General features: G+C 37.4%; 2 protein-coding genes across 2 annotated transcripts; both read right to left on the reverse strand.

The window, feature by feature from the left end:
* Positions 1–53: 53 nt before the first annotated feature.
* LOC140783525 (uncharacterized) lies at positions 54–15874 on the reverse strand. The gene is made up of 23 exons (XM_073130430.1): positions 15455–15874; positions 13658–13720; positions 13243–13314; positions 13028–13135; positions 12811–12891; positions 12457–12510; positions 12215–12340; positions 12019–12108; positions 11779–11898; positions 11578–11694; positions 11195–11311; positions 10850–10906; positions 10686–10760; positions 10509–10593; positions 10336–10427; positions 9096–9409; positions 6428–6677; positions 5433–5556; positions 4752–5098; positions 2845–4615; positions 1844–2100; positions 873–964; positions 54–382 (listed from the first exon to the last, which is right to left on the reverse strand). The coding sequence occupies exons 1-22, from the start codon at positions 15623–15625 to the stop codon at positions 893–895; spliced, it is 4563 nt and encodes a 1520-aa protein (XP_072986531.1). The 5' UTR covers positions 15626–15874; the 3' UTR covers positions 54–382; positions 873–892.
* Positions 15875–18531: 2657 nt separating this feature from the next.
* Positions 18532–24057, reverse strand: LOC140783774 (kinesin-like protein KIN-14R). The gene is made up of 16 exons (XM_073130813.1): positions 23837–24057; positions 23642–23722; positions 22939–23519; positions 22659–22856; positions 22383–22578; positions 22236–22312; positions 22027–22126; positions 21735–21842; positions 21480–21656; positions 21104–21389; positions 20858–21019; positions 20524–20739; positions 20396–20433; positions 20134–20297; positions 19887–20012; positions 18532–19632 (listed from the first exon to the last, which is right to left on the reverse strand). Exons 1-16 carry the CDS (start codon positions 23877–23879, stop codon positions 18802–18804), a joined length of 3384 nt encoding a protein of 1127 aa, XP_072986914.1. The 5' UTR covers positions 23880–24057; the 3' UTR covers positions 18532–18801.
* Between the last annotated feature and the right edge of the window lie 2011 nt (positions 24058–26068).

Raw genomic sequence — 26068 nt, forward strand, 5'->3', positions numbered from 1 at the left:
TCAGTTGAAATCATTGACCAAACGAAAAGAAATAGTTGGAAAAAAAATTGGAATTAGAAACAAGAAGCATGAGAAACTTCTTCAGATTCTCAAATCCATAATTTAACAATACAATGAATGTGATGGGTACTGACAACATTATACGGGTTTCAAACACAGTCCGAAGCACATGTTAGTCTCAGTTAACAACATAATGTTCTCTCTTTTAGGATACAAACCAATGCCAATACCTGCTAAAGAGCGTCTCTACTCGTCTCTCTTACATACGTAAAGAAAGAAAGAAAGAAAATAAAATAAAATTACATATGCTATCCTCGCCCTTTTGGTTTGAGCTGCTATAAATATAGCGTCTTCCCGCCAGAACCCCAGCTCACAAACCTGGCTGTAAGACAAGTTAGTACCACCTTTGCGTTCTTTCGTGAGCAAAGGTTCCATATAAAATTAGAGAATGAAAATTACAAGTCCAAAGAGCCTACAACCGATAAAATTTACTTTCAAACTATTAAAATCCTTGTTTCATATTTGAGAATTAGTATTGTTCTCTAGACACAAAAAATTAATCTATACAAATTGAAGCGTGAGACTCTCTCCCCTGCAAACTGCATATACTCTACTAGTGGTGATAGAGCTAAAGATAGGAGAACTATTTCACGTTTAAGGTACAGCCAAATTTTAGATAACAAGGTTGTACCTAATATTGACAATAGAACTCAGACGTGGTATTGTTTTCAATCAGTTAGCTGACCAGACCTTGGAAACAAAATCCCTTGTAGAAAGAAAAGAGTGGACAGGTGCTTGTTACTTTTGTAATGCTATAGTCTAGGCAAGATTGGACGATAATCTCAAATATGAGTTAAAACATCATTACCTACCAACATATTTAAGTCTCAAATCAGTGCTTGCCATGGCTTTTACTTGCAGAGTGGCGTGCCACAAGTTTGTGGTTAGGAGTTACATGATCATCCTGCACACGTGAAAAAGCTTGCATGAATCAATAGGATGAGAAATCTGGGTTTCATCGAACATTCAAAAATTGATACTTATCAAGAATATGGAGAATAAATCTAGCCTCTAGTACCAGACAAAGATACTATTGCCACAACCTTATAGAAGTACAATTTACAAGAATAAGGAAATTTGACAGGCAAACAGAAACTCATGCATAGAATAAGAAAGTTGCGCTAGCCTGAATCTGTGTGTACTGACTCATCATAGACTCCTTACATAAGGAAATTCAGTGCATGCAGGCATTCTTACACTATATGCTTGTTACAATGAATGAAAATAAGTTCTCATCTTGGTCAAACTGATATCTTTAGATCCTCTGATCTCATTCAGTAGAAACAAGTCATAGACAGATAGACACAACAAGATGGTTTACTTAGAACAAATCATGGAAACTTTAAACAGCAACACATGGAAAAATTAGTATGCCAACAGTCTGTAGCAAAATGAAAAAGGCGAGCTAAGCCATACGTGCATCTAATCAAGCACTTTCCAACATAAAACAATGGCAGGAAAGAACACTTCACTTCCACCCAATAAATGGGCTTCACTCCGATTAGAATTCTCATTGTATACTCACACATGGTGCCCTCCCAATTTGGGTCAATTCTTCTAACTCCTGTGACATTCTTCTTCTACCCCCCCCCCCCACATGCTAGCAAGCTAATGATCCAGCTACTCCAACCAACATTTGCATAACTCGTATTCTTGGTACTGAGAACAGTCTTTTTCTCTTAAGAAGTGCCTTACAGGTTAGAGGCCAACGAAAGAAATCATCTGATCTCTTTATCCCAATCCTGTAGAGAGAATGTAACAATAAAATAATCAACGCATATACCTTGTACAGAGAAGCAGCAGACTCGGACCGCATTATCTGATTTGGAACATGACCAAGAGATTGCATAGTATCCAGGGCGTCCAATGTAAGCTGCCAACCACAAATAGCTACTGAACTGCTTGAACTAGAACCACTATCACTGTTACAACCAGCAGCAGCAACATTTCCATTTACCCAAGGACAATAACTGTTGTGATGCTTAATGGGATCAAATTCTCCAACATCCTTTTCATAGTCATTTTCTCCATTCGCTGTCCCTGTTGGAAAAATATAAATTTTCATTAGCTGTGAAAAGAGAATCAAACAAAAATAAAAAATAAAAACAAAAAAACAAAACCATGGATCCCAGTTTTGACTGATCTTGAGATGGATTGGCCAAAACGGATCAAGATTGCCCATAGCCGATTCCAATATTACCCTGAAACCAATATGGTGGTGGCTGGTTTCAGTCTAGGATCGATCAGATTTAGTCATATTGATCGAAACTAGATCTCTTTATTTCCCTTTTGTAGCGGTAATTTATAAGCATAAAAATTTATCGTTCTAACTCAATTCATGGTCTTGAATGAGTATTTTTTTAGACTTCATATGTGAGTAATTTTTATTATTCTTATTTTTGTCACTTTTCTAAATATCCTTCTGTATTTTACATAATAAAAAATAGTTTGATTGGATATGGTTGGCCAATATGATCGATACATATTATTTCTTTTAGCAGCCGATCCCGAATTTCGAAACCTCTGATCAAAAAAATCTAGAATGTCTGCTACGTCACACATCAACATGAGCCAACAAAATTTTGGGACATGTGAACAGTCATGAACTAGCATAATAATGCAACTTCTTTTGAAAGATATATCATTAAAAGGCAACACAGGCACAAGATAACTGAAACATGCATTGGATGTATCTTCTGATAATGGTCAGTATACTAATTTGTCAAATTCCAAATATATCTATGACAAGATTGAGATTATCTCTAAGAGAGATAGATATAGTACCTATTCCATTTCCAGGATCATAATCTGACACCAAATCGGCAGCAGATTCTTTGCCAGTTTGGGTCACTTCTTCCTTGGATGCTTCATACCCGGAATGTATTACTGCATTGCAAGAAAGTGAAGGATGGACGCTGCTATCATGACCCAGAGCATGGCTAACTTTTTTACCACTTTCAACAGAATCAGCTTTAGCTGAACCACAAATTTTTGAACCACTGTCAGCTCTGCCTATTGACTGAGACACCATGTCTTGGCTATCACCATGAGGATCCTCTCGACCGACTTCTTCTGGGACAAATTCATCCATTAATCCAGGTCCTGGAACTGATTCACCAGTTTGCCCCAGATTCTCGGTGACTTCAGTGACTGGTTCTGCATCGCCAACAATACTCTCTGTTCTATGCACAGAAACATCAACCCCATGGATTTCAGCTTCATGACTTGCACCCATACCAACACTCCCTCCACTAATGCCTAAGCTAAAACGGTCCCTGGCATGAGCAGTAGCAGTATCTGCATTGAGAACTTCTTCCCCCTCGTTAGTACTGCTGCCACCCATTTCTCTGGCAACACTTCCAGCAGCAGGTTGTAAGCATGTGCTTTGCTGTACTTGATTGCTATAGTTGAAATCCAAGGCATCATTCATGTCAAGGTTCCTATGCATGCTGGGAGAGGGTAAATGAACATCATCAACATCTCCAGGATAGTTCTCAACACTTTCCATTGAATCTTCCTCCCCATTATGACAGATAGTATCCATTGCAATGACAGAGGATGCCCTGGCAGAATCTCTAGTAGATGGGAAGCTTGCATGGCCAACAGCTACTTCATTCTCTTCTTTGAAAGTATCAACTCTGTTAACATCTATATCAATATCAAAGCACAAATTGCGACTGGGACCAGCACCAGAAGAATCTATCCTACATGGTGGACAGTAGGTATCAAAGATATCAAACCCACGAGCACGTTTTGCTGGGCCATCTGAATCCTCCATGCCGCCATCAACTTCATCGCCATCACGGTCAATAACAGTCCCTTCAACACTGTCAGCCTGCTGAATCCTGTCTTGTGGCCTGTCAACTGTGCTCCCACCTTCCTCCAGATTACGTTTCCTAGAGCTTGGACCACGTGACTCGTATGAAGCTGCACGATCACCAACCTCACTTCCAGTAGGCTGTCCTATCATTAGATCTCTCCCCATGCCTCCGTCACCAAAATGTTCAGACATTGCTGGCATATCACATTGAGTTGATGGTAATCCGCCAGCCATTGTCAAATTCAAATCAACAGCAGCATTTGATAGTGATTTCCCCTCATCATTTGTTGCTTCCTGATCACGACCTTCAACCTGCTCCTTTTCCATGCCATCAGCAGCAACCCATCCATTGACTCCACTAGCTGCACTTACCCCACGCGTCAACTTTTTGCCTGCATCAGGAGTGTCAATGTTGTTTGGGCCAAACCGAGCAGGACGGGGCACTGTGCGGAAATCCCAAATTCTTACAGTAGTTCCACATAAGCTGCAATCCAGTAAAGGAGACCTCCTATTGTACCTTGGTTCTCTAATAAACCTTTTTCTTTCCCCTGTATCTTTTTTAACTGAAGCAGAAAATGCATTCTTACTAAGTCCAGGGAGGTGGGACTGAAGTTGGTTCCCTGTAGGGCCAATAGAACATGCATTTCTAGCTGATTGTGTCGAGTTTTCTTCATAGTCTTGGACATCTGGAAGCCATCTAGGCTCCCATCCACAAAGGCTTATAAGCTTTTGTGCCTATTCAAATTACATGAAACAATTTATAAAGGAACAAAAAAACGGAACGTACAAGTAAAAGACTGAATCTGTGATCAAGCAATGAAGTAATCACTATAGCAGCTAGAAAGCATCAAGAGATGATAGAACATCATACATGAGAATAGCTACAAATGGCATCCTCTCTGGAGAATTCTATTCCCAGTGTGCTATCTGCTTTGCAGCCTAATTCGCCAGATAAAAATGTTTGTGGTTGTGACAGAAGGCGTTCAATTTGAGTGCTCCTTGTGAGCCTCATACTTTCAATAGCAGATGAAGCTATCACTGGAAGAGAGGTGAACTGCAAGAGTCCATCACACCGATCTTTATAACCCCCAATAAGTGCTGACGGAGGAGTCGGTGGGAACTGCACCAAGCTGTCAGCACAGCTATTTCCTTTCCAAGGACAAGTCACCTTATGTCCTGAATTAAGCTGACCAGCAAAAGCTTCCCCAGCATGATCAGCTACCATGACAAGTTCAATAATTAAGAGCTGGAAAGTTTTAGTATTACAAATAGTTGCAGTGAAAGAAGTCAGTAGAATAATATTTCCTAAAATAGATAGCATGACCTCGATACAATTAGGCCAATGCTAACTATCTTATTTTGTATTTACGAGCCATCAGAATTCTCAGGAAACACACTACATCATTCGATGTCTTTAAAGCTTTCATTCGTATATTTCTTTGAAACACAACTTTGCCTTTCCAAATTGATGAACCCTAGTTCCTTTTGAAACTTACTTTCATTATATACAAATAACTAAATGCAATGCCATCATTCTAGTATCAATTTATACCTTCGGCAGGTGTCCAGGAAGATACTGCGGTGAATGTAAGTTGTGCACCACATGACTCGCATTCAATTATGTCCGTATCAATATTCATCCAACCTCTCTTTGCACAAGCCAGTGAACTAGCTGTCTGCAGATATTATATATTAATGCTTTTAGGCCAAAAGCAAACAAACAGAAAGAAATAGCCGACAATATGCATTAATGGAAAGGTGGAAACTCAAGACTATTCGGGCATGCATCTGTCAAAAATAAAATATGTTTCGGTGTTGTGTATTGGAGATCAAAGGAGAAATAATTTTATTTAAAAAATCAGTGTAGCGCTTAGAGTTTTAGAGCCTGCCACTGCAGAACTGGAACTAGTTTTGTAAGTAAAGAATCAGGATTAATGAAGTTGGAGGCAAGAAACAGAATTGAAAGAATCAGCAAAGAACTTGAATAATTAGAAATAAAGAAAAAAATAAAAATTGTAACTTCATCATATGATTAGGCAAAGAAGTTTTCATAATTACCTTTTTCTGCAGCTTTAGGCATCAGAAATAGCAAACAAAATCTTGCATACCAAATGCTTATAAGTCATTAAAATTGCATCCCAGATCAAAACATATAGGACTTTCAGATAGAATCATGATGACTAATCATGGGAACTAAAAACTGAAGAGACAACAATAAATCAAGAGAATGTTGGGATAGAAGATATGTTTGCTTCCATCCTCATATCTTTATAGAAGGCCATCCTTGCATTACAAAGAAACACTAAAGAAGGTAGAAAACATAAAAGGAGTGTCTAACAGCTATTCATAGCAATACTCTCCGTCAAATAACAATCACACGAACTGCAAGTGCATAATAAATACTATTAGCTCCAAGTCCATGAGTCATCTAACCTACCATTGATTGTTAAATAAAGCATAACCAAGCTACAACTAGAGCACCTATTTATCATGTAATCAAAGGTGACAGACTAAATTTTGGTCTACTAAAAGGTAATCGGTGTTTACCTTTGGTTTTGCAAACCAATTTGATGGCTTAAATGTGGCAAGGCGGCGAAGCAAGTCTCCCCGTTCCCATGGTCTGCATGAAGGTTGTGAGGATCCCAAAGTTGAGCTACCGGCATTTGTGCTTAAGGAAGTCCGAGGGGGGCGGGGTCCAACACAAGAAAAAGAACCAGCTTTGGAGCCTTGTGCACTACCAAGCCAATCTATGCTGGCTGCATTAGTAGCTGCAGCAGGTGAGGAAGCTCCAGCAGAACTGACATGCAGATTTCAGAATTTAGCAAGCTAAATGTAAGAATGAAAAAAAAAGACAAATCATGCATTTGACGATTGGAGAAAAGTTCAGTAACAGCCATTATTCTTCTCATAAGTAGTAAACACTAAAAGCCAGTGTATTGAAAAGTGGTCGCAGGTGGCAGGTTGACTGCCTAGCGCCAAGGCGGCCTAACTTTTAAATATATAAAATATAATTATATGTGATATATATTATATTAATATAGCATCTATAAAAATTTTAATAGTAATTTACAACCATGACAACAAAATATGACAAATTAACTATAGGTTAATCCATATGTATATATGGAACACGACAATTTATCTCACTATTTCTCAATGTAGAGAGAGAGAAAAAGATAAATGGATTCCCAACTTAGAAAGAGACTCCTCTCTACATTGGAAACCCCTACAATGTTTTGAAAAGAGAAATGGTGGATTCCCAAAGCAAAGAGAGAGAAAAGGAGAAATGGGTTCCCAAAGTAGAAAGAGAGCAAAGAAGAGGAAGAAGAAGAAGGGAAGGAGGAATGGCAACCTACCTGCCATTAACAGGCTGCCTAGTTGCATGGTGGGGCGGCTGGCTTGCCGCCCCGCCATGGTGGCTGCCTTTGAAAACAATGCTAAAACCTGATGAAAAATATTGGATTAAGGTGTATCACAATACAGAGAATGCAAATCAGGGCTGCTCGTAAGAAATTTTAATTCCCTAGTGCTTATAAGAAAAATCACATTATAAATTATTTCCCTAGTGTTTTACTTATATCTTCTGTTTTAGTAATACACCTTAATTATGATATTTCTTACATCCTCCGTATCTTTCTCTTTAAATGAAAAATAATTTTTCCCTCTAGATAGTGAAATTTGGTTTTATTCTGATTTTTCCTTGACATTCACCACCATCAGGGCACCCACTTGTCAAATATTAAGTTCAACTGGACAGCCATTTTTCATCCATGAAGAATAAAACTAAAAGATAGTAGCGCTAAAATCTTATGAATCTAACAAAAATATTGAAGAGCAAGAATTAAACAAAAAGATAGGTAAGTTAACCCGAAACTACACAATGGTGGAGAACAAGATGGTCTCAAATGATGACAATAAGAGTAACGGAAAATGTCAAACACACACACACACATTCTTATTTAGTAAGAATCAAATCTCTGCACATATAAGACCCTCTCTTTTTTACTTTGCCCTACACTTGAAACTAGCAGCCTATCAGTAATACTAGATTGTTGTAGCTAGAAACAAGAAGCCAAGTCTTAAAGTTGCGCCCTTTCAACAGAACCTTCTCAGATATCCACATCAAGTGTGCCCTACACATGATTATTTATTTGATGGCAATGAATTTGAAGAATAAGTGCATAACCCAGTAATCCACACTGCATAACCCAGTAATCCACACTAATCAGGCAACAAGACGTAAACCTCCGGAACATGTCTGATCTAGCTTAACTTGGTCAGAGAATTTAAGAACCGGGAAATAAGAGATGAAATAATTTGACGAGGAGTCATGATTGTATTTGAAGCATACGACAAGAATTGAGGCCTCTTGGAGCATGCTAAAATACATGTAATAGTAAAAGTCAATTAATTATAATTGACAGTATGGCTATATATTTGTGGGAATAAATATTCCCAAATATACCAACTTCATAAGGTTATGGCAATTCAGGCTAGCAGACTGAGTTGTATTCACATTCTTCAACATTTGTTGTGGACAACTCTGAAAAATTACAAATCTCAATGTTAGGAGACCAATTGACAAAGAAAAACACTGTGCTCCAATCAAATGTTCAAAGTGCCCTTGGATCATCAATCAAGTAGTCAACATTGTCATACACATTCAAAGATGAAATTTTGATGAAAGGCTACTATTATAAGAACCTAGATAAAAAAAAATGGCATGGTCATTACTGCAATATGTAAAAGCTTCAAAGAGAGGTAGATCGTCAAGTTCCGATAAATAATTAACTCCCTACTTAATACCTAGCCATCGATGTAATTAGACAAAAAGAAATCAAAGAAGGAAACCTCGTTAAAGCCCTATAACCTGCTCCATTTACCCACACTCCCTACCATTCACCTCCAATGTTCGGAACCTGACAAATCCTAAAACCCTGGTCAAATCAAAGCCTTTCCTTCCGAACTTCGACGCAATCGAAATCACTCGGACTCCCCACCCACCACTCATGATTCATGACCTAGTGACTTCCAACTCTAGGGTTTTGCTTCAACAAGTCGCGTAAAACGAAACAGTATATCTCCAGAATCAAAGCAAACAGCCACAAGAGATCAAGAAATTGTTTCTTGCAAAATCGAGCAACCATACTCAAAAAAAAAAAAAAAAAAAATTGGCGTATATATATATATAGAGAGAGAGAGAGAGAGTTGATACCTCGCCGCCGGAGTCTGAGGAGGGGAAGAAGACCTCGCGAGCGCGAAGGGCTCCGCCGTACCCGAGCTTATTACCTCTTCTCGCATCTCTCTCTCTCTCTCTCGCTCTCTCTCTCTAAAAAGGGGGAAAATCCCTTTACTCCGCTCCTCCTTGGGCTCCTTTATACAGCGGGAGGAAGAGATGCCGATCAGCGCTAAATTGCGCCCCTGGTGCGCTCTACGCACTGGCGACTCGATCAACGTCCAGTACATCCCTTCGCGATCTGGACCGTCGGATTTGCGGGCCCGGTCCGGCCTTAACGCGTCAATTGTCATCTGATCCGGAGGTTGGACTCGCCCACAGTATTGATCAGTTGTAAAAGATCCCATCCGTTGGATTAGCTTTCTTGTTACCTTGATGATCATCGGTAATTTTTGGTGATGGGAGGGAGACCTCCGTGGTTCTCGGAGATATTACTGACCGTCCGATTAGAATTTTTCCCAGAGGTGACCATCGATGAGGTAATGATTGGACGACAGCTTTAATGAAAAATATCTTAAATTATGAAAATTCCTTTCTCCCATGTGTTAATAAAAAATATTTAAATAATTATTTTTTCTTCTAAAAGAAATGTTAAATAGTCCTAGAAGACCTAGAGTTTTTCACGTGACACTCAAATATTGTTTTTTTAATAAAAAAGTTTAATGAATAAATAATGGAAAAAATATTTCAAATGCTTTTAATAATTACGGTGTCAATATGTTGGAAAAAAAAACAAATGATCAAATCTATGTAGAAATAGGCAAGAGGTAAGACGGATCTAAATATTATTATCCCTGATCAATCATGTTAGTTTGGGTCTCAAATGATTAGATTGACATAACTCTGTGTTTGGTTTATTATTTAACATCAAGTTAGCTGAAAGTTTCTGGATATTTAATGTTGGATTATCTAGAGTGTATTGAATTTGCTGTGAGCATGAACAATTCCAAAAAAAATTCAACAAAAAGTAGTATGGATAACTATAATTTACCACACAACACAAGAAGTATGAAGATAAGGAGCAAATTTCAATGCAATTATGATGGCATTACCAGAAAGCTGATGAGGTCTTATTAGTACTTTGCCCTCTAGTATTATCATTACATTTCTTTACTTCTCACTTATCACTTCATAACATCCAGGACTTGATAAATGGCACTCTTTGAACAAATATAAGACGACATATACTATCTACATGGTATCAAGCTTAAGCTTGCACCTCTAGAGAAGTGTTTAAAATTGCGAAAGGCCACATAACATATGTAAAGCTGGCTGTCTCACCAAATAGAACAAGAACAACATCCAGCATATCTGCAAGTTCTTCAATGGTCCATATTATAGATATTGTGCTTTGAACCTCATGCAAAGTATTTTTGTGAGTGGAAAGCTAACTCCCATTGGCTTCATTGGCTTCATTTTGATCCTCCTTTGACTTCCAGATGATATCTTTCAGGCCCGTGGAAATATTATTGTAAAACTGAAATGGTAATAGTAAGCGAGAACAACTTGAGCAAAGTCTGTAAAACGGATATAAACAAGAAAATTCTAGAAGAGATCCCATCGATTCACCTTGTGAAATTCAAGTGTGTCTCCTTTAGACTTTCGAAGCTCCACCATGGATAATGAAGGTGCTACTTCAAATACCTATGGGTGAACATACAACAAAGCTCAGAAAATAATTATATCTATATGTGAATTTATGAAGTACACAGGGGAGCATAGGGAACTAGTACCTCTGTTGCAATGGCTAGCTGTCCTTTCCTCCCATGTTTTTCTCCTTGAAGTTTTAGCTAATAGCACAAAACTCTTACTATTAGTTGTATAAAAGGAGCACCAATAAATAATTCAGAGAAAAAAAATATTCTGGAATAGAACACAACTGCAAAAGAGGTAAGAGAGAGATCGTTGCCAAACTGTAAAAAAAAATAATTACGAAAAAAATCGAGAACACAGAGAGAGACGCTGAAAGGTGCTAATTTACATGTAATATTTTATGTAAACTTGACAGATGAATCATATTCTTCACTAAGAATATACTGTTGGAACTAGAGCTAGACTACAATGATAGTGAACAAGACCTTATAATTGTTTTTCTCTATGTTAAATCCCAGAGGAGCGGCTGCTGCTTCAATTTTTGAGAGTATCTCACTTGCAGGAAGTCTCGATGCAAATCTTGTTTCCCGTTTAACAAGGCCCTGAACAACATGCCAATAGCTTAGATTGACAAAAAATTCCACTTAGTTGAATACAAAACATAGTAACAAACATGATGGTAGCCAATATATCACAATAAAGAAATGGAAAAAGAAAAAGAATTCCCTGGCCAATTGAGAATTGAGATGAATATTCTTTTGTTCATAATCAAGTGCCCATGAAATATAGATATGCTTCAAAAAGATAAGGGAGACGCAATGTTTTAAGAAAGAACAAAACTAGATCCTAATTTTAATGCTGAAGTTACCATTTGCTTCTCGAAGAGAGTACCAAGATTGAGACCTTGAGAAGTTGAAATAAGCTCAAAAGCATTCATCAAAGAAGGCCCTTCTTCTCGTCTCTCGACAACAAGATTCACTGTCCCCTATATATGGAAGATGAATTGTTCAAACTGTTAGTTAACGAATGTTAAAAGCTTCTACCAGGAAAAGAAATATTTAAAATTTACCCCAGATTCGTTGAAAATTGCATTGACATCATCAAGATTAACATCTGGTATTTCAAAACAAGGAGGCTGATATCCCTTCTTAAACCATTCATTTTCAACGACTTGAGAGATAGAAATTCGCTGCAAATGGCTCAAATTCAATCTTATTCTATAAGTTGTTTACAATCATAAGAACAAAAATGCTAGGATTTGTCTAATTAAATTTACACTGCTCAGTGTAATTGAAACAGCACAACTTACAGTCTGTGGATTGGGGTCCAAGATCTTTTTGATAAGTTTCTTTGCGCTCGTCGAAAACCAAGAGGGGCAAGAAAACTCTGCTTTAAAGATCTGCATCCAACTTCAGTCAAGTCAGCAGGCAATTTTTCTCATAACTCTATCCAGTTAATTACGCAATCAATATATCAATAAAACATTTCTTTGCACAAAATCTCACCTTTTTGTAAAGGGACATAAGGTTTGTATCTTCAAAAGGCAGGTATCCTGCCATAAGGACGAAAAGAATTACCCCACAAGACCATAGATCTGCCTTTGCCCCATCATAACCTTTGTTGTTAATAACCTAACCAAAGATTGAACCAACATCTCAGAAGAAACCACAAATCTGAAAACAGAAGTAGTGAAGATATCAAAGACATGATTGGCGCGCTTTAATACAGACAAAAGAACAAAAGTTACCTCAGGTGCAACATAATTCGGGGTACCACATGTCGTATGGAGCAACCCATCCTCCTGGAAGGGCCAAAATAAGACATCGAATGATGTAATACAAGTAAATATTTGCTCAAAATTATTACTTCAGGAAATTCCCAGAAATCAACAAACAGGGGCGAGAATGATACTTGAACAATCAATAATGATGCAGTATATCAAAAGAAATCAAAATAATGTTCAGTTTGAAGTTCCTATGAGATGAAAAGAAAGAAATAGCAAGAAAGAAGTTGCAAGCATGGAATTTCACCAGGACTAACCTACTCGATCCATAGATACATAAAATGTATCTGATATATCAAATGAAGTCCTTATACTTACACGAAGTTGCTGAGGTAATGCACTTAGACCAAAATCTGACACTTTAAGAACCCCACTCGCATCCAGCAACAGATTTTCTGGCTGTTAACAAAACCTTGTTAGAAGATAGAACCTACTCTAACTTAATATGTACTTAGATCTGAGATTTACAAAAAGTAGCATATCTAATAAGATATTTATGCTACTATATATTGGGAAGATTTTTATCTTGTTTCACCTTTAGATCTCTGTGAAAGACACCTCTGCTATGACAGTAGTCCACAGCATTGATTAGCTGTTGAAAATATTTTCTCGCCTCATCCTCCTTCAGTCTTCCACGAGAAGCCTAATGTGAAAAAAAATGGTATTAGGAACAACAGAGAGAAATATGCGGCTCTACCACCTGCAAACTAGAAAAAGCATAATTGAACCGAAATGTAAACAAGGCCTTACAATTTTGTCAAAGAGTTCTCCTCCAGTCACAAACTCCAACACTATATAGATCTTCGTTTTGCTGGCCATCACCTATGCAAGAAATGCAATCATTAAGAGAGCAGCCCATGGAAGAAATTATAGGCAACGAATTCTACAGTAACATGCAAGTTGAAGCTTGTCGCATCATCTTCCATTTACAATTCACACAGTGGCAGAGTATTAAACAAGACATATAAGACAGAAAAGGTACAACAAAAATCATATCAGATTGAAAAAGGCACAGCAAAAGTCATCCACTTAATGCACAGCTCGTAAAGCCAACCTTTACAGACAAAGAACTCTGCATGACCTATAAATATGATCAACATCTCATGACATAACAGCCAAAGGAACTTCATGAACGTGCAATATGAAAACAACTTCAATGCCTCACCTCATACATACGTATGACATTAGGGTGCTTGATCAGCTTCATTGTTGAAATTTCACGTTTTATCTACAGCATATATGAAGATGTCAAACGATCTTGCGAGACCAAAAAAAAATTAAATAGCCATCCAATGATTTGAAAAATCAGCATAGGTATTAAATAAACAAAGTAAATGATAATTAATACAGAAAACTTATGATATATCATCCGAGTAACATTCTCATCATGCTCAATTGCAAAGTAAGCACAAAAAAGGTACAATAGAATATGCTCTTGTGAGAAATATATCAAACAATAAATAAACAAAAACAACTTAGCTGCTCTCAAAATGAGATACAAATCATAAAGATAATATGTCTTAACGGATGAATCTTCACACCTGTCTTATTTATAGAGCAACTAAGTGTTACAAATCAGATCTAGAATGAGTCGTTCATTAAGAAAATTATAAAATTTTAATGGGTGATAGCCTCACGTGTTTGGGTTCTTTTGGTTCTGGTTTGAGTAGATTTAGAGATCGGAGCAAGAAGTTATGCTCAAAATAGTGAGGGGAGATTAGGATCGGGCTGGAACGGATCATTCGATGTTGCGGAGGTCGTCGGAAGGTGGCGGATGGTCGTGGAATGATAGAGGTCGATCATATGGTAGGGGCGGTTCGTGGAGGAAGGAGATAGCTAGGATTTAGTAGCTTGAAAGGGTTCTAGGATTAAAGTCTACTCCTAAAAAAGTAAAGACAATCTAACTACTACGGATAAACGGTAAACAGTAAATGCAAAATAAATAATTAGCTAAACTCAATATTCATTTTACCATTTCATGATCCCCAAATAATAATGACAACTATTATAAGAGTAGAGACATAGCAAGTCAAATCTAACTCGACCTACTAGGCATACATATGTGGATTATCTACTTTAATTCAAGTCTAAAAGTAATAAGCAAAAGCAACCAACTAAACTTAACTCGACAAAACTTAACTGACTTGACTCTTATGGTCGGATCGTAACACTAAGACAATTCAACAGCCTTATTTTAGTGGCATAAGAAATCAGGCACAACAATGAAGGCTCCCACAAGTCCATACCACCACCACCACCGACAACAACAACAACATGGGTTTATGCCATGACAACCCATAGTTGGCTATATCTATCTATCTTTTCGTAATCAGTATGAAGCCTGTAGGAGGAGGGCTACATCAAAGTACCTCAACAGCTGGCGTATTTTTTCGAGACAATTATGAAATAATCGGCTCCTTAATTTGCAGACATAACAGTTTGCAGAGCATCGAAGTCTTGGCAAGAATGCTGTTTGCACAGACATGTAATTGGAAAAAGGACCACCAGAGAAAGAGAAACTCGCAAAAAGTGGACTTTTTGTTTATAAAAGAATAGACTTTCTATTTCAATGCAACCTGTTTATAAAAAAAATAGAAATAGATAACGAAAAAGGGGTTGAGTAAAAGAAAGATATGGTGATCTTATGAACAATATCTTGCAGCTGGTATAAGAGACGAACTAAGAACAGAAGCATCAGAAAATGGACAGTAAAAAACTCTGATCACATTTGGGCTTCTGATCTATTTCTGCATCAGAAAGGATCATGTTACAGAGGATGAAGTAATCAAATCCTAAAGCTAATTATAAAAGTCCGTCTTTATCCTTTTGCTTGGACCAACATACCGAATTATCATCCATTCCTTCTCCAATTCAAGCACGCAATAGGATAAAAAAACCAACGAAATCGTCATGAATTGCGGAAAATAAAGCATATCACAACAAAAGGAGAAACTAAACGAACCTGGCCAATCATCTTGTGACGCAGGACCTTCTCCTTGTCAAGGATCTTGATGGCAACATTCTCCCCCGTCTCCACGTTCCTCGCGAACTTGACCTTGGCGAAGGTCCCCTCCCCGAGCGTCCTCCCGAGCTCGTACTTTCCCACCCTTGTCCTCGGTCCCATCGCGCTCATCTTTCCCCCTCTTCTCAAATCCCCCAATCCACCTCAATACCTCAGCTTCTCTTCTTCTTGCACGGCTGCCACACCTGCGACTTCTCCACCTTCATCCCTCCCTCTCCGCCTCCCTTTACCTCCTCGTCCAATCCCTAACCCTAGCGGGATCCAAGAACGCAAGGGAGAGAAAAAGAAAGAGGAAGATAAAGAAAAAGAGAGCTCTTATTTTCCTTTTCTTTTTGGAGACGGGAGCGAGTAGGGGAAGACGAAGGAAGGCGTTGGGTGCGAGGATGGGTGAGAATTCCTTGGTCGTGCGGGTCCCACGGAAGGGAGTAGAAGACGGACACGTGTGCAGTAATACCAATCGGCGTTCGTGGAAATTATGTTGCTATTCAGGGCTTTGCACGGAATCCGTTTTGCGAACCTCGGATTTCGTAGTGGATTGGGCGTCAAACGTTAGGAAGGCGGCTGGCCGGGTTCCCGCATAGAAGAAGAATGAGATATCTCTCGTCTTTTTTTATTATTATTATTTTATTTTTTTATTTTGCCTTTTCTTGTGAGAAGACGAGAGATGCTCTCTCTTGTTCGAACGATGTTATGGTAGAAATTTTCGAACTTTTTTTACCAAATTAGCCCTCTTATAAACTTAATTTACCGAAACAAAAAAAAATTATGAATTGATACAGCATTTTACTTTGAAAATAAAACTCTAACTAATTTAATATTAAGAAAAATAAATTATTCTATTACGATTGCTAGACCCCCTAGATTCTACAATTTAACTATTCTTTAAAGCAAATAAAGTAAACAGTCAAACATTACGATTGGCATCAAAAAATTTCGACCTCACAAATAAAGATTATAGTATAGAGTTGTCTGTCTGATAGTTATCAAGTCACCAACTGTTTTAAAAACTTAACATAGAGTTAACCATCTCATTAGCTAAAGTACAACTAAACTTTTTAGAGCGCAGGCTCCCAAATAGATGTCAGGAGAGAACATTAATCATTGTAACCCTTTCCAATGGAATAAATTAAACTATTGCCCCAATAGTTTAGCGCTAATTAATAAGTCAAATTCCAGTAATCACATGTCCGTGCGTTTGAAGTTTGGACCGGATAAAATAATTTATCCTAGTTTTATAGTATTAATAATTCAATTATTCAAACCTCCTATTCGTATCTTATCACGCGGCTTGCATATCGTAAGGCGAATAAGTGCATATATTCTATTGCATTATTAGTAAACACCTTCACCGGATGCTCCAAAAATTAGCATGCGGTAGTATCCGCATGCCATAAATTGCAAAATGACAAAAAAGTACATTATTATGCAAATAAGATAATATTTTTTGTTCAAAACAAACACCTTGTTTCAGTAATTTTATGATTAAGACCTCCCTCTTTTGAGCTATTTATAATGAGACATCTCTTTTTTAACTTTAATTTTTATAATTTAAACTAATTATTATAATAAAATTATGAGCGCTTCTTTCATACCGTAGAGATAATTGTTTATTAATCAGTTTGATGAATATCTAACGATTAAAATTCTCAAAGGAATAATATAAGAATGCAAAAAATTTAAAAGATATTACTGGTTCAATATTCTTGCACATTATTTATTTGACAATGATATTATCTTAATAAATTATCAAATAAAAGACATATATATCAGAATAAGAATGTTGATATATTTTTATAATTAATTTGATGGAAGTTTAATTAAATTTTATCTCATTGATTATCTTTTATTATTTACATATATCTCTCGTTTGTTAAGATTGATTTAAATTAAAATTTAATAATAGATAGAGATAGATAATCATATTTAAATTGAAGTCTATTGTTTAAATTGTCTAGTATTAAATGATATCTCCTATATTAAGATGTAACCATATCTATCACAATCATATATAAGATAGAGAAATATTAATGGAAGAAAAGAACGTGTAATCTTAAAGATAGACACATATAATTAAATCTTCTTGACTAATATGCCCATATTTTAAAGTAATGTGATTTTAGAATAGTACCGAGTATGAAAACTAGTTATTATAACCGTTAAATTAAAATTATAAATTTTAGAGGGGTACTAGAGTATTTGCCTAAAATTATACATAAACAGGGATAATCTATTAAGGAGGAATTGGAGTGGCTATAAAAAAAATATCTATTTTTGAATTATACATGCACAGATGCACTCAAAGGATCATGAAGGATGGCAGGTTGTTTCTAAAACAATTGGTTCGAAAGAAACAATAGAATTTTTTTTATAAATATAAGCATAGGAACTGAATTGAGTTTTATCAGCATATTGATAGTGTTTTTATATCTTGGGCAAAAATTAAAAGAAAGCCAAGACCATGATTTATGGGAAAAGAAAGGAGGTCATTAAGCTGGATGACACTATTGTTTTGTGGTCATTTTGGTAATTATATAATCTATAGTCTTATATTTAATATTATTGTGTCAATTTTCTGAATTGGCGGTCATCCACGTACTAAAAACAAAGATAGTCATTTTATTAAACTCCACTTCCTAACTATCGAGCACACCTAAGCTGAACACATAGATCAATCTTCTTAAAAAGCAGACTACAAGTGAGTCATACCATAAGACAGAATAGGCCAAATAAAAAAAATAGCGCAATCTATTTTAATTTCCTCTATAAAAATTTTTATAGTCGTTAAATTTTAATAAATATAAGATTAAGTCTCAATAATTTAATAAAATAAGATAAAGATACTCTTAATGAGAATTCTTGAAAACAAAATCATGAGTTTTTTGATTTAAATTATTTAAAATTTAATGATTAATTAACTCAACCCGATATTTATACCCAGAAAAAATTTGTATACAAAAGCATGGTGTTTTTGGAGGTATACATACACATCAGCATTAGAGATTTCTAAAATGCATACATGCAAACAAGGAAATCCTAATCTTTATTCTACATCAGTACGATTAGTATATTAGCTTCCACTCTCATGTCTTGAAAGTATTGCTCATAACTTTTCCCGAAAAGAGGCTGTAATGAGAGCAAGAAGCTACAGAATACAGTATATGTTAAAGTAGTTACATATTAATCAACATTCCTACAGAATTCTATGATCTCATTGAAGTAAATGAGATTCAAACAATTCATAACACATATCTAGGAGTTTGCAAATGGATGAGATTACTTTAATAAAGTCAGAAGATAATCCTAGCAGCTGCCCTGTGATTCCACCCTCTCTCCCTCTGCTGCTGCTTCTGCATTACTCTATCTGCATGCGCTGTAGTAGTAGCAGCAGCATTACTGACAGCAACTCGTCGAGCCTTACGTGCACTGCCACCGGTCGAGATTCGCACTTTATCAATTCCCTGAAGAGTACCCCCCCTCCTGGCTGACTGCGGTAATTGCGATCTGATGATCACCTTCTTTTGTAGACTTCTTCGCAGTATGCTGCTAATCTTCTTACTACTTCTGCGAACCTCACTCCTGCATGCACCATTCTTGTCATCAGTAGTTGGAATTGGCGAACAAAATGGCGGCGAAGAATTCTCGGTTATGTCGTTAAGTAGAACCGGAAGGGGTGCCCCTGTGGCCTTCATGGTAGGAAGAGGAATTAGAGAGTTGCGGCGAGGTGCGGGAATGGTAGGAATACGGTGAAATGTATTGCACAAGGAAACTCTGCTGGCTTTTCTTAGGATTTGCTCTTCAGCTAGCTCCGGCTTGTTTTCCTTGTCCTTTGGAGGGGGGAAATGCTTTAGAAAGTTGAAGTCACTTGGAGGGAATGGCATGGGTCTGAAGCTATTGTTCTCTGTGAGCGGTTGCATTAAATTTCCAGCGTCTTTAAATGCTGTTACTTGTTCTACAGCATGATTGTGGTTTCTTTCTAGTGTTGGATTCCATGAAATGATTTGTTCTTCCCTCTCTGTTTGCTGCTGATGCTGCTGTAATTGATCTTCAGCTATTTTGGTGTCAACATGCTGCCTTGCTAGCTTCCTTTCGATTAGTAGCTGCGATTCTAACTCTTTAACCTGCGAAGCAAACTCATGGTAGCAGTTGATCAGTAAGATTGGTATGGCAACTCTTGGAAATATGTGGAATTTTCTGATACCAAGCAGGATATAGCTTTGGTAATTCATTATTGATTTGAAGTTTTAAACATTGTGTTTTTCTGGAATTAATACAAAGTGTGACTCTAAACGTAAATAGCAAGCTAACATATTTATGTAAACTAATCTATTGAAAAAATAAAAGATTCGGTAAAGGAGGATAAGAATATAAATACTTTGTCTTGAAGACTTCTATTTATCATTTCTTTTGCCTTGTTCTTCATCTCAAGAGACTGAATTGTTTCCTCCATACTCTTTATTTGAGCATCTTTATTCTTGTTGTCCTGCTTGACCTTCCCAACCTGGCAAATTGTTGGAAAGAAATTGTTGAAGGATGAGACATGAGAAAAAGGCAGTCTTTCTTTGCCTGTTTGGCAAATTCTCTATAATTACATACAATAATTATGTGAAGTTTTTTTGTACCATCAACTTGTATCTGGACATTTCACTAACATCAACTTGCTTCTTAGCATGACCAAGTTCGATACCCCTCACTCTGCTTGCAAAATTCAATGAGCAAAGGGTTTCCCCGACGTCATTTTCGTTTGGGCTAATCTGCACAAACATCAAAGTCTTCGAATCTCCACCTGAGTTACAACTCTGAATTAGTTACATTTTATTCTGAAAGAAGAAGCAAAGGCTGACTGAAATGTCGAAATGAAAACTAGAAGAGGAAAAGGATTACTTAGAGAGTCTTGCAGTAAGTGTGTTAGCTTCGAATTCCTACAAAATTTAAGAGGTGATTCAAGTATCAGAAACAGGCAGTTTGGAAGTCACAAAACGGAATTACATCTAATGGGTTTATTGCACAACCTGAAAGGAATGTGGGGGCTTTTAGTTGCAAGAGCTGATATCACGTCGCCTAATGCAGAAAGTGATCTATTGATGCTCTGTGCCTCCTTCAGCCGTTCTCCTTGAGCATCTGTTTTTGTGACTCGCTCACTCCCAGCTAAGTCAATTAGCCATAACTTGCTTTTGGTGCACTCTCCATTTAGCAGATTCTCTCCTCTTACCATCACACAGTGCATACTGAAGAAAACATAAGGTTTCAGATATCAAGTCTTCCAGCATATACTGACACTAATTTCATAAAAATTTAAGAGAAAACCACTAGTAATATGTGAATGCAAGAGAAAAAAGGATTAACCAGTGTGATCGACTGCTGTGTTCGTTTGCGTTAGTTGAACCAACAACTCTGGCTTTGCTGCCAGTTTGTAGAACTTCCCAGACCTCATTCATGTTGCTTACATGAGCTTCAACCAGTCCTGGAACATGATGAACTCCTTCTGCAACTTGTCTTACTTCTAGCCTGTTGAAAAGCAATAATAGTGAAAAGGGAGTTGCCATATATCTCATATGTCCATGATTTCGCGAATATGCACTGATGGTTTACCTTCTTGAAGCTACTCCAGGCTGAGATCCTGATAGCAGCAAATCATGTATTTGCTCATTGTAGACCTCTAACACACTAACACTTATTTCATAATGGAAGAGGCGTCGTCTTTCATCGATGATTCGAAATAGTTCCTCAAGAGTCCTATAGTTGACTCCACGAACGGCCTCTGTTCCTTCCATTGTGAACGTTTTTCCAGTCCCTGTCTGCCCATAAGCAAATATGCAGACATTGTATCCATCCAGGACCGATGTTGCAAAAGGCGTAGTTTTTTCAAATACCTTTTCTGTCCATGAAGTTCAAAACTTTTGAATTGCCCACAATTGTGGTTGTTATTTTGTAATCTAAATGAAAGAACTGGATATAAATCGAGTACCTTGGTCATCTTCAGGACTGAAGACAGAATCAAATTTAAAGACTTTCTTGGAAGATACATGACCTCTGACCACAAGCTCACCATCTTTTGCGGATTCGAAATCAATGGCCATAGAAGCTCCTGCTTCTATTTCTTCTACGTTTAGAGGCCGGCATCTACAAAAGACTCTAATATTACCTGCAGCAGTACTAGTTCTGATTAGTTACTGGCTTAAGCATTTCATCTGATACTAGTATAGATCAAGTATAAACTAACCTTTCAGCTCCACAAGCTTATTGTATAGATCTTTTCGTTCCTTTGATTCCTCGATGAACTTATTTTTTATTTCTTTGTACTCCCTATCTAGGTTGACATAGCGCTCCACTGGTCAGGTCAATAAAAGACGACCAGCTAGTTAGTCAGATCAACAAGTGCAGATATAATACAAGAAGCAAAAGGTAAATAAACACTATCAATAGATCTGTTTAATTATTTACAACTCCTACATCTCAGAACAAGCAATGCGATGCTGATGTTTTCCATTAGAAGTGAGTCGAAGAGAACATACTCGAGCCATGGATAGCAGTGCTCATTTGAGTAACATCTGCAAGGCACTTCTTGTACTCCAGTGCCTCCTCTGATAACTTAGTATGCTCTAGTTTCAGCAACTGTTCACATAAAACTAACTTTTAGGGGAGCAGAAATGTGAAGAGGGATGGTGCTTCGTGTGTCTTCATTTGTTCGTGTGCGCGAAAAAGAGAGAGTTTTCAATCTTACTATGAATTTCTCACTCAATTCTCGTAGAGATAGAAACCATCGACTCTTTTCCTTCACTTGTCCCTCGACAGCAAAAGCTGCATAAACCACAAGTATCACTTATAAAGTTCTCATAAGAAGTGCAATCTGGTAAAAATGTTGTAGTACCTAAAGAACCAACATGCATCGACTTGCGCATTAGCTCCGTCTGTAGCTCCTGGAGTGACATCCAAGCCTCATGGCATTCCTTACTCTTGAGCTCATTCTCCCTCTTCAAATCATCCAATGTTCTTTTTCTATCTACTTGATCCTTCAAGAGTAAATCATATCCTTTCCTCAGCTCCCTACAGCTGTAGCATTCGTCCTGTATAATTTAACACTTGGTCTCAAAACTCAGTGACACACTTCTTAAGAAACTATTGACTCTCTCTCTATATATATTACCTTTCTTAGATTCAAAATTTCCTTCTTTACTTCGGCAGTGTTGCGTCTAATTGAAAGACCACAAATAATGGGCCTTCCAACTAATCCTTCAAATCTAATTGACAGACCTCCGGTTTTGACAACCGATGCTCTCAGATCTGATACTACAAACGGTTGATTTCCACCAACCTTCGCATATATGTCTAAGCCAGAGATAACCTGCGGAGAGGCACATTATTGTGTAAAAAAGACCATACAAGTTTCTCGTTTGTTATATTAAGTCGCATTAAAACACCCTCACCTTCTCTTCCTGTACATAAACATCAAAAATCCTCATTCCTGGAGGACCGTCTGTGACTATTATCTCCGCGAAATGGAGGTCTATAAGATAGTCTCCTGCTTCAAGGTTCTTGAGCACATACGAAAAATTTCCAAGTCGAGCAGATTGGTACAATTGATGTCCTTTACCACCCCCAACTATTGCATCTGTTGTGATAATATCTCCACCAGTATAGAAGTTATCCTTTGCATACTCCATGCTGCCACAAGCTGCGGGTTCCTCAACACCACCTGCATTTATGTTGATCAAGCTATCGCCGACCTCCGGTATAACTCCATCCTTGAGAGAGACTTGCAAGGTGTTATCTTTACTCAAAGGTGGCATTTTTGGAGAGGATTCCAGCTCAACTGCAGGTGAGTCCCCCATTTTAGATCCATTAGAACCTGTAGCTGAAAAGAGCTCAATGGGTGCGATTCTATTCCTCTGAGTTCCTCTTCGGATGTAATCCGGCGTTTCTTGCATTTGCTCGCAGGGGACATCAGGCGAAGCGGTGGAGAAGGTGATTTCCGGAGATCTCTCGGAGATCTCATGTGTGGAATGGTCTGCAAAATATTATGGAGAAATCGCAAAAGAAAGGCTTCATTTTTTTTTCACAAATCCATGAAAGAAGAATTCTCTGAAGGTTTCTGATCTCACTCAGCATCAAAGAGGCAGACAAACTCACAGTTGGTTGTATCATAAGGAATGTAATCACAAGTATCAGCCATCTTGACCGTCTTCTTGATCACTTTCCTCGGAGAAACCCCTGCCCAAGAATGGGTAGTTGAAATTAAAGACCTTGTACTCCAAAGACTCATTAACAATCTACTCTTCGATGATGGAAAGACCCAACTGACAAAATAAAGGAAAGGAAACACACCTATCCTGCAACTGAGAGATGGGCCTTCTCCATTTCGCTCCATTGTCCTACTGCAAGAACTCGCCTTTTTTTACAAAGAAAGAAAGAACAATGCCGCCAAGTGTTTTCAAATGTTAAAAAAAGCTGGAATTAGAGTGAAAAAGAAGGATTTGAAATAAAAGGAAGTGGAAAAGAGAAGCGATCGATTCGTCCTTTGGGTGGCAAAGAGTAGGGGAGACGTTAGGAGAGAGACGAAGAGACCGTTGGCTTTTTGAAATTTGAAAACTTCCGTGTACGTGGTAATTAATGACCGCTATTAGAGATTAATTCACTTCCTAAGATCCATTAGAGGCGCCATCAAAAGGGAATTAGATCCGAATGTGCGGCTAGGATTGCGTTTGAAGATGTGGTCCCATCATCCGATGCCCTTAGTTAGGGCAATCTTGATCCCTCTCCAGTGCACTGTTTAGCACCGAACAGCAAACTCTGGAAGGGGCAATCGTTCTATGCCACGCGTGCAATAACGTGAATTAAGAAATTGCTAAAGCAACCGTCTGAACTCTGAAAGCATCACGGGATTTTTCTGATTCATTTATTAATTAGTGGAAAAGATAACGGTTGTGTTCTTCTTGTTAATGTGAACGTTAATTAATATTTTCAAAAACACATTTACTACGGAACAGGCACTCTTTTAATAATCCAAGGGCACTTAATCTACAGGCCATTGCATTTTAAAATATTTGAAGGTTTTCAAAAATTCTTCTATTTATAGATTATAAGTTTGTAAGTTAATTATAGACTAGATAAAAAATTATTTTTTACTAATATATATATTAGATAACATAGTCAACCCTCGTAAGAAATGAATATTAAATATCTAATCTATAATATTTGCCATGAGTTGATAAAACTCAACCATTTATCTAAGCGATAATAATTAGTTGCAGGGGATATGTATCTATGCTCAAAATTATTTTCTACTTTTAGAGAAATAAGCTTAATTTAGAATTTATAAATATAAAGCTCAACCACTAACGGAGAGTAATCACGGTCCTACCTCTCAAATTAAGATATTGAGTCTCAAACTTTTACGACGAAGAATTGCTTATTTTTACTGAAGAGTTAGTATAGTTGTTTGACCTATTTATTAAGAAGGAATAGATTCGATTGGATCTTACATAATTAAAAAAATAATAATAATCATTGTATGACATTATAATTTTGATACATTTTTCTAAGCGTTATAAAAACAGTAATTATCCCCTTTAATCTATGGACCACTAATTATGTTAATTAGAATCTTTCCAGATAGGTATCTCCCACCTACCACCCGCCCTAACTGATAACTAATCGTTTCCAGAACAGACTGCTTGCTGCCTGTCTCCACTGTTAGTTGTGAAACCGCAAGGAAAGCCCATATGAGACGACGACATGAGAAGATGAGATCTTTTGCACAGAATGGAATTCCTCTGTTATAAGAACACACTCATTACATGCCCCATATCTCTCTCTCTCTCTCTCTCTCTCTCTCTCTCTCTCTCTCTCCATCATCATTCTTTTTCCCCTGTGCTCACACCTTCCGAAGAGCAGCATCGTGCCGGGGCTGTTCTTGGAAACTAGACCGGACTACGTAACACCTTTGAGTCTTTGACCACACTACACTTAAATATTATGTGATCATGTAACAACGACAGGCGTTGGTATTAGATTGGATGAGAGAAGTGGGCCCGGGACATATTGTTATGGTGGGGCCCGGCATGTCCGTCTAACACTGACCGGTACAATACGAGTGAGGTGAGGTGCAGAACAACATAAGAGAAAGAGAGATGTGTGAGAGAGAGAGAGAGGGGAACTGTATAGTACGAATATTTTAATGTTATCTAGCTTTTCGTATTGCCTATTACAAGGACTGATAGTGATGCTGCTTCACAGCTTCAGCCACCTTTATTTAACCAACTTCGATCACAGGTTTTATGCCACTATTATTGTGACATATATATATATATATACACACACACACAGACAGACAGAGAAGAGAGAGAGAGAGAGAGAGAGAGAGAGATTGGTGGGTGTTCTAATAAATCCTAATCACATTTTAATTATTGCCTATATGGCAGGATAAGAGATAATACACGCAATGTATAGATTCCAACAGTTTTTTTTCCCTAGAATTTAGTATTTGGATATAAAAAAGAAGAATACATGCATGCATGCATGCATGCGTTAACACTGGGATTGATGAGTTATAGTTAA

This window comes from Typha latifolia, chromosome 3 (assembly GCF_019914945.1).
Source record: "Typha latifolia isolate L0001 chromosome 3, TyphaL0001v2, whole genome shotgun sequence".
Lineage (NCBI taxonomy): Eukaryota > Viridiplantae > Streptophyta > Magnoliopsida > Poales > Typhaceae > Typha > Typha latifolia.